The sequence below is a fragment of the Solanum lycopersicum genome, chromosome 3, assembly GCF_036512215.1.
Source record: "Solanum lycopersicum chromosome 3, SLM_r2.1".
NCBI classification, from domain to species: domain Eukaryota; kingdom Viridiplantae; phylum Streptophyta; class Magnoliopsida; order Solanales; family Solanaceae; genus Solanum; species Solanum lycopersicum.
This window is the reverse complement of record NC_090802.1, coordinates 26,125,364-26,134,706: the sequence shown is the minus strand read 5'-3', so window position 1 is coordinate 26,134,706 and position 9,343 is coordinate 26,125,364. Positions and strand designations below refer to the sequence as shown.

At 32.0% G+C, this 9,343-nt stretch overlaps 1 protein-coding gene across 2 annotated transcripts; it reads left to right on the top strand.

The window, feature by feature from the left end:
* The first annotated feature begins 991 nt into the window (after nucleotides 1-991).
* LOC101257542 (carboxyl-terminal-processing peptidase 3, chloroplastic) lies at nucleotides 992-5,855 on the top strand. Of its 2 annotated transcripts, none has more exons than XM_010319587.4 (12): nucleotides 992-1,489; nucleotides 1,562-1,643; nucleotides 2,028-2,158; nucleotides 2,229-2,315; nucleotides 2,578-2,656; nucleotides 3,636-3,724; nucleotides 4,330-4,362; nucleotides 4,515-4,634; nucleotides 4,743-4,829; nucleotides 4,920-5,069; nucleotides 5,197-5,304; nucleotides 5,419-5,855. In XM_010319587.4, exons 1-12 carry the CDS (start codon nucleotides 1,211-1,213, stop codon nucleotides 5,665-5,667), a joined length of 1,494 nt encoding a protein of 497 aa, XP_010317889.1. In that variant the 5' UTR covers nucleotides 992-1,210; the 3' UTR covers nucleotides 5,668-5,855. The 2 variants fall into 2 exon arrangements, with proteins under 2 accessions (XP_010317889.1, XP_019068415.1); XM_019212870.3 differs by having other exon boundaries at nucleotides 1,130-1,489; nucleotides 1,992-2,158.
* Nucleotides 5,856-9,343: the final 3,488 nt, after the last annotated feature.

Sequence of the window (9,343 nt, the reverse complement as noted above, 5' to 3'; positions counted from 1 at the left end):
CTTTCTTTTCTTAAAAATTGTTCCAACTCAAACAAGATCATTTTTTTAAACGGGAAATATTTATTTGGACATAAGAGTTATTGTTTATAAAATAATTTTGGAATATTTATTCTTTTTTGTACGTTAGACGCTTATACGCACGTCTTTGCCAACTAAACCCTTGAGCTCGCTGAAACACAATATATTAAACACCTCTGACCATTAACTGAATACATATGTCACTAATATTGGTGCCTTGGAATGATGTGTGATTCCACACGTTTTAAAGCAAGTATGTATAAATTTATATGAAAAAAAAATAAAAAGAAGGCATCTTCTCCACCCACCCCAAATTTCTTAAATCCATTCCAGTGTTCCACCCCTAAATATTTTCTCAAAGTTCATTCACTTTGCCGCAAATCAATGTCACTCCTAGTTCTTTTCGTTTTTCAATGTTTCTTCTCTCAAAATATCGATTTCGTTCTTTGGTGATAGTGGGTATTAAAAATGAAAACTTTATTGGTAAGCTTGATAAAACTTCAAGAATAACAAATGGATTTTTGAATATATGAAATAAATTTAAAATTGTATAGAGATTTGTTGGGTTTGTGTTTGTTAATCAATAGTGTAAAATTCAAGTCAAATGGGTAAGAATTCCACCCATTTGACATGAATGGTTCTCAATTTGAGAGCGAAAATAGAGAAAATAATGTTTACAATTTTTATGGTATGCTTATTATTATTATTATTATTTTATTTGTTTAATATTTAGTTTATTAGGTGTCGTTAAAATGACGTGAAATCCTACATTTAAATGAGTGTACCCCTTAAACACACATATGATGACAAAAGGATTTAACATATTGTGTTTTACTGAGTTCAAGTTGAGAAAACCGTAAATATAAGGATCCTACTTACAAACAGAACAAAGTATAAGGGTCTATCATGTCATTCCGCCGTAAAGGAATCTTATTAAATTGAGTATATATAGTTAGTATGGGTTGAATTGTTTGAACAATATAAAAGAGTTATTATTGGTCCAACTTGTGAGGTGAAGATGAATTGGTACAGAGATACTCGGTTACGCAACTAAGTTAACGACCACAAAACTAATAGATTCATATAGACCCACTAGGAACCCCAACACGGCAGTTTCGTCCTGCTAGTATTATTTATTAGTATAGTATTAGTAAATTAGTAAGAAGAAATAATTAATTCGTTCAAATTAAAGATGGAAACTTTGTGCTCAAATATTAATGTTGGATCATCCATCTCCAAACCATCATTTTGTTATAGATTTCCATCCTTGACACATAGAAGAGGGGCTGCTTGTAGGAGAAAGGAGCTTATTCCTATTTCACTGGTGGGAGAGAATGATCAAAATTTGGTGAAATGTATAGGCAAAGGAGTTATTGGATTAGCTGCTGCTACTGTGCTGTCATTCTCCTCTTATTCTCCAGCTTTCGCTCAGTCTTTAACTGTAGCATTCCCTGTCTCTCACACACCTGAGGTATCTAATCCATTCCTTTTGTTTTATAAAACACTGAAATGAGGTTAAACCTGCTTATTGAATGTTTCATAGGTAAATACAGTTCAGAGGACCTTAATTGAGGCTTGGAGTTTGATTAGAGAGACATTCGTAGATCCAACTTTCAATCATCAAGGTAAAATCATTTACCAAAACACAGGGTCTCGGAGCTACGATAGCTTTTATGTTCACCCTATATTTGTTTTTAAGAACTGAATAAATATATGTATGTATATTAACTTGTGAACATCTAATAAAACTGATTGACGGCTCAGTGGTAAGCAAAAGGTTATGGAAATGCTTTCTACCTAGAGTTGTGTGTTTAATTTTTTTTAAATGGAAGCATATTTTGCAATATTTTCTATTTTGTCTTAAAATTTAGAACAGCCAAACTCCTACTGCCGACACAGCAATTTTGTGTGGTACAACCTCCTTTTGAACTTTGTTTTTACAATTTCCTAAACATAGTGTTAAATTGTATCAGCTAGCAACCTAACTGTTTGTGGAACATATCTCATAGATTGGGATTTGAAACTGCAACAAACCATGGTAGAAATGTTTCCATTGAGATCAGAAGATGCTGCCTATAGCAAAGTAAGGGGAATGCTATCTACACTTGGAGATCCCTATACACGCATTATTAGTCCTAAGGTGCAAATCTTTCTTGTATGATTAAATGCATATTACATATACATTAATATTGATACAATATTTTCAACAGGAATATCAAAGTTTTAGAATAGGAAGTGATGGAAATTTACAAGGTGTTGGCCTCTTTGTCAGTGTTGAACCAAATACAGGCCACCTGGTTAGTAACAACAATTGAACGACCTAGCTATTTTACTTTATTTCCTAAAGTATAGGTTTCTTATCCAGATATAGATTTTGTTTGTCTATTTCTTGTGTTACTTCCTTGATGCTTCTTGAGGGGAAACATCAGTCTTAAACAGTGCAGTTTAAATGTTTTCAGCAATGAAGAATTTGGTATCTTTATTACGACAGATTCTATATTAGGAATATGTCATCTACTGAATGTCTGAACCAGGAAACAGTTGTAATTTAACGTACAGGTTGTTTTGTCCTGTGTGGAGAATAGCCCAGCTGCGCGTGCTGGCATTCATGAAGGAGATGAATTGCTTGAGATAAATGGTAATTACTTATTAGTCAAACTAGTGTTTTATCAGCAGAACTTAGCAAGCTAATGACCTAATGGCTTACAGATATGGACTAAAGTTCAAAATCTTGATCTTCCATCCAGTGGATAATAGAGTTTCCTAAATGCAGTTGGTTTGAAGCTTTCTTCGAAATGTTCAATGTCTTCCATCCTGTGGATAATTGAGTTTTCCTACTCCATTACCCCAAAAATATATTTCCTGAACTCTCAGCACATCAAGTCGAATAGTGAATTTAACAATCTTAAGCACAGTTGGTCTGATGTATGCATAATCAGTTGTTTGATAGTCCAAATTGTCAGAATGGTGCATATCCTATCTGTTACATTATTTCCTTTTCAAATGTCTATAGGTTTCAATATAAGAAAATGTATCTGACTATTTCTATATCTAACTTTAGTTTTATGGAGTAAATTCTCAGTCTGCTATTTACTGTTTTCTTCATTCGGAGACCGGAGTAATCTATCCATAGAAGTTGTGAATTATTGATGTAATTCAGAGAAGTGCTTAGACTTATATACCAGCAGTTACTCAATATAATCTTGTTCGTATTATATTCTTGTACAACGCTTGCTCAGGGGCACTCAGTCATACATACTTTTGTAGAACATAGAACCAATGCCTATAATGCACTGAAAACCTTTCTTGATGGTGAGACTGTTCCGTAAAAGGCAACTCCAAAACTTCTGTTAGTGAGTATCAATGTCTTAAATCAATTTATAAACAAGACAAAAAACCACGATCATTGAACAGACCACTCCTCAGTGTCCTTTAAACAGAAACCACAAGACAAAAAACCACGATCATTGAACAGACCACTCCTCAGTGTCCTTTAAACAGAAACCACAAGACAAAAAACCACGATCATTGAACAGACCACTCCTCAGTGTCCTTTAAACAGAAACCACACAAAACAGCTTGATCATAAGAGCTTGAATTTTGCTTGATTTCTTCAGGTGAGAGGCTTGATGGAGTTGACAGTGAAACAGCAGCTCAAAAACTGAGGGGCCGCGCTGGTACAACTGTTACAGTCAAAGTTCACAGAGTAAGCTTGATCTCCTTTTTTTGAGCCAACTGAAACTCCTTTACAACTGAACAATAATTTATGTAAACAATCTTATTTCATCCACAACCACGCCTCATCAGAAATAATCTGTACAACGGCCTTTTCTGCGTGATTCTTTTTCATATTATGTATCCGTTACACTAGAAATGAAGTTTTTTTCCACTGCGAATCAGAGAAAAATTTGTGCAATAGAAAATGAGTTTCACACTCATTACTCTCCAAACCAACTCATTGGAAGATGCATAGTGGGAACAAATTCTCACTGAAATAGTGATAAACTATTTCTTTTTCAGTATGTAAACATTGCTTTTTTTCTTTTCCGACAAATTCCATCAAAATATATATGGAAATAGCTTCTTCAATGGATCATTATAGTAGGAAAACAATTATTTTTTAGTAGTGTATTCTCTTAATTTTTCAACCTCTTTGGTCAGGAATAGTACTTATGGTTGCGCTGGTTCTCAAACGAAAACAATTGTTTCATGTTGATAGGCATATTGTAGAAAAATTTTCTGTCTTTCAATTGAATTGACTGCTCTTTCTAACTCTAAGTTATCGCTTTTTACTGCTCTTCTCGTGACCAGGATATTGGTGCAGGAGTATCCAGTTATCAAGAGGTATGATGTCTGCAAGAATGACAATAGCTTATTATTATTTATTTTTTTGTGAATGTTTTTCTCAAGTACTTGAACCTAGCTATTTCCTTTTATATAAATTAAAAATATATTGACTTCCTAATTATTTTTGTTAACATATTTTATTTTTTAAGGTTAAACTACCTCGCGAAGTGATTAAGCTTTCACCAGTATCCAGTACCATCATCCCTCACAAAATGCCTGATGGTCGTCTCTTAAAAACTGGATATGTAAAGTTGTCAAGCTTCTCTCAGGTAGTTGACGAGTCATAGATCATTGACTTTCCTTCATCGTCAAATGACAAACAAAATAAATTTCCTTGCATATATTAAGTAAAGACTTGCATGTTTTTTATATAACAGTCTGCTGCTATGGAAATGGAAAACACAATTCAGGATATGGAAAATCAGGGTGTGGAATCATATATACTAGATCTTCGAAATAATCCTGTAAGTTCCTTCTAAACCCCTCTTCTGTGACTTGTGTACTCTCATACTCACCCTTTGTCATCTCAAGTGTCTGTCTTATAAATAATGCAGGGAGGTCTCGTTACGGCTGGGTTAGATGTTGCCCAGATATGGCTAGATGGTGATGAGACACTTGTGAACACTGTTGATAGGGATGGAAACATGGCACCAATTAGCATGGTCAACGGACATGCTGTAACACACGATCCACTTGTCGTCCTTGTTAGTTTAAGTCTCATACTATATCATAATTTTCTTCAACATAGTATTTATTACTAGACAAAATTTATTTGAACCGAGGGATATAGTTGTTGATAAAATATTTATGCCTTTGATTCCCTCCTAACAGGTGAATGAGGGAAGTGCAAGTGCTAGTGAGATTCTGGCTGGAGCACTCCATGATAATGGTCGTGCAATCCTTGTCGGGCATAAGACTTTTGGGAAAGGAAAGATACAGGTTTGGCTTAAACTTGCATTCTTGTGTCGTACTACGTTTGCTCGATAAATTTTCCCCGCCCTGTTTTGCTTTATAAATTTCATCTTTTACAATATATAATTGTGTTTGATGCAGAGTGTTACACAGTTGCACGATGGATCGGCTCTATTTGTTACAGTAGCCAAGTATTTGTCTCCAGCACTTCACGACATCGATCAAGTGGGAATAACACCTGATGTTCAGTGTACAGTTGAGATGCTTAATTCAGGCAAAGACACCTTTAAGGAAAGGAAGACATCCTCATCGTCTTTAGAGGCTGATTCTTGCATCATGGTTGCTGAACATGAATTGGATATTCAAGAATCAAAAGGTTCTGCTTCTTGACTAGTTAGCATAGGAGATTCAAAATGGTACAAGTTGTTTATGGATATATATTATTTATTGTATATAAGTAAAGGTAATACAAATGTTCATCAAGTATGGTATAGTGAGAGTTCCCAGAAAATAAAAACTCAAGGTGCAAGTACTATAATACAACAGCTCAAATATAACTCAAGATTTCATTTTGGCAATATGGCTAAGCGGTCTTTCTCTTCAAATTCACCTTAGTGGCTCAATGAGTCTCATAAATAGCCTCAAATCCGACGCTAAGGTGTGTAATTTGATATTAATTTCCGATTTAAATGTCAGCTTAAGGTTTGTGGTACCCACCTTAAACACATCTTGTTTCTCCCTTACTGCCAATACACGTGTTGGATTTTCCATTTTTAAAAAAGCGGTGCAGCAAAAATTAGGAGGTGTGAGAGGTTAATTGTAGTAGGAACTGAAAGAGGTAAAGGTAGGCCGAAACAAATTACGGAAGGTGATTAGACAGAACATGACACAACTTCAGCTTATTGAGGATATGACCTAGATAGGAAAATATGGAAATCGAGGATTATCGTAAAAGGCTAATTAATAGCTACCCAAGATGAGGTCTTTGGTTAGGTGGAAGGGGCAGGGGGTTTGTCCCATATCCTTTTATCCTTACTAGTTCTCGAACACGTGCATTGCACGTGTATCTCATGTTATTAAATACAAAACATATTCAAATGATAAATGATTTTAGAATAACTAATGCATCACAAAAAATTTAATGGGTGAAAATGTAGCTTCTAGTTAAAATTCATGCTAATATAAGAAATACTTTATTACAACCCTAAGATTGGAGGATCAATAAAATCAGAAGAATTTTTGATTGTACGGATAAAAGCTTCCCTTTTAATTATTCGGGATACCCTATATGGCTACATTTACCGGTACAGAAAAAGAAGATTTCCTACTTTAATTATATGATCGCCAAATATCTAACCATATGTTTTCCAATAAAAATGAAAGAAGTTAAAAAATATAATAAAGAGCAACATACATAAATTAATATAGTTTTAGCGTTATTAAATTGGAATAACTATATTTGTGATATTTAGCATAAAATGATTGTACTTTCTTACTTAATCTAGCCGTATTCGATGCCTATCAATATTCTTCAATACATTACTACTTTTATAATTATAAAGCACTAAATAAGGTAAATTTCATATTATAAGTGACATGCCTTTAATAATTGTTAAAATTTCAATTTTTCATTAATTAATTAACAAGGCCCAAATTTATTTATTTTTTTGTATACTAGTAGAAAAATCAAAATTTGGGGACATTTGAAACGGCAGAATCCATTTATAAAAGAACGACAATACGTAAAATCACACAACTTTGATTTGATGATTATTGTTTCCAAAACTTGTGTAAAAATTTGTTAGGATTGACACATTAATGTAATGGCGCCAAACGATTTCAAGACTGATATATGTACATATATTTTCGCATATGAAAAATACAAAAAGATAGTGTAATACAAATATAAAGAATGAAAGTTGTATTAAAATATGAATACATATATTTGTTGGTCTATTCAACCTAAGAATTCTTGAATACCTACTATTATAATTTCTAGTAACTAATACAAACGTGTGCTAATTTTTTGAGGGTAGATATAGGAATACGATCGCACATGAATAAAATTGGATACAACATATCAAAGTATATATTTAGAATATGAAAAATACAAAAAGATATAGTGAAACAAATACAAAGAATACAAGTTGTGTGAAAGTATGAATACTTTGTTGGTCCATTCAACCTATGAATTCTTGATTACCTACTACTATAATTGTTAGGCAAACGTGTGCTACTTTTTTTTAGGGTTGATACATGAATACAATTGCCACGCAATATGAATAAAATACGATACAACATATCAAAGTATATATTTAGAATATGAAAAATACAAAAAGATACATTGAATATAAAGAATATAACATGTGATACAATATATACACATGTTTTTTATTGCTTCATTCAATAATGAACATGTATACAATAAATATGTCCCAAAAGAAATATGAATACAAATATATTGTTGAAAGATATGATACATCTTCTTTCAGAGTCCTCTATTGGACATTTTTGAAGATTTTGAAAGTTCAACACTTCCTTTTTCTCTTTACACGCTTCGACCCTTGATCTTGACTAAAAAGAGGAACACTCAAATAATGAGCATTATAGTATATACCTCTTATAACCCTCCTCTACTCTGCCATTAAAGTATCAATTTAAGAAGTTCATTTTGACTAACCCTAATTAAAATTGAAGAAATTCAATAGAATACAATGATACAAAAAAAAAAAAATATTAACTCAAAATAATAATAATTTGAAACAACTAAAAGAAGTTAAATGATCTTATCAAATTCTAACGTTCATGGACATTCACTTTCTGAATCGCAATTTTTAAGAAGAAGATGAAATTAGATTTTGATTTGACTCAAAGTCGTAAATTTGGAAAGGAAATATAACTAGATTTTAATTTGATTTTGAAATAAGTAATGAGAAAAAGGGTAAGAGAGAAATAAGATTGAATATAATTGGGCATTAGCTTGATATATGCGGTATAATATGCTATATAAACTCACCTTTCGCTCTAAAATTAATAGTATAGCTGTAAATATTAAAAAATTAACTATAGCTGAGTCTTATAGATTATAGTATATGTTTGCCATATTAGAACTATATGAAGAGGATGAAACACAAAGGGTAATAGACTAACATTTTCTAGTTAATCTATAAAGAGAGAAATTGTTGTGATTGGATGTGTTTAATTGTAGAAGCTAAAAAGTTAAACAATTAAAGTTATTAAGAAGTGAAAAAGACAAGTTATAACATTTAACCATGCATTTGGTCTAATTTAATTGTTGAAGATAAAAAGTTAAACAATTAAACTTGTTACGAAGTGAAAAAGACAAGCTTTAATATCTAACCATGTTTATGGTCTAGTCTAATTGTCATTGTTGATTGAACTTTTAAAGTTAATAAAAAGAATTCTAATTAAAAAAATTAGTGAAGGATATTTTCGTAATCCAATTTAGAATCTAAAACCATCTCACTTTTAGTAATTAGTAATATATACATATATATATATATATGATTAGTAGTAATATTAAAAAATCACGTAGTTTTCTGTTCTTTTATGTTTTTCTACTATACGTTGCTTCATTTTTCATTGTATGTCAGAATTTTGTTGACAATTTTTCTAAATGCAACCCTTCAATACCTTATGAGCATAAATTGTTTGTTAAGATTGGGGACCAAGGAAAGATGCTCATTATTTGTTTGCATGTTAATATCTTATTTTTACTGAAAATTGTCGTTCCATGTTTGAAGGATTTGAGAAATCGATGAATGATGAGTTTGAAATGTCTAACCTCGGAGTATTTGCATATATATAGGCTTGAAGATTCTGAATGAATGAAAGATGCGAGTTTCTCCACCCATTGTCTTTCTTGTGTTACATACTTCTTATTTTCTTCTTTAGAGTATAACACTCATCCCAAAAGAACATTCACAAATTTTCATAATAAAAAACAAGGTAAAAGCATCACCTAATGTTCAAAAGCAGTTGTTTCTTCAGAAGTTGCACACTTGTCGTATAATATAATAATAATGGAAAATCAAAAGAGAAAGCA

Coding starts and splice junctions, on each gene's coding strand:
- LOC101257542 (XM_019212870.3), top strand. CDS start 1,211: ATGGAAACTTTGTGCTCAAATATTAATGTTGGATCATCCATCTCCAAA. Junction 1,490..1,561: donor CTGTCTCTCACACACCTGAG/GTATCTAATCCA, acceptor AATGTTTCATAG/GTAAATACAGTTCAGAGGAC. Junction 5,070..5,196: donor ACGATCCACTTGTCGTCCTT/GTTAGTTTAAGT, acceptor CCCTCCTAACAG/GTGAATGAGGGAAGTGCAAG.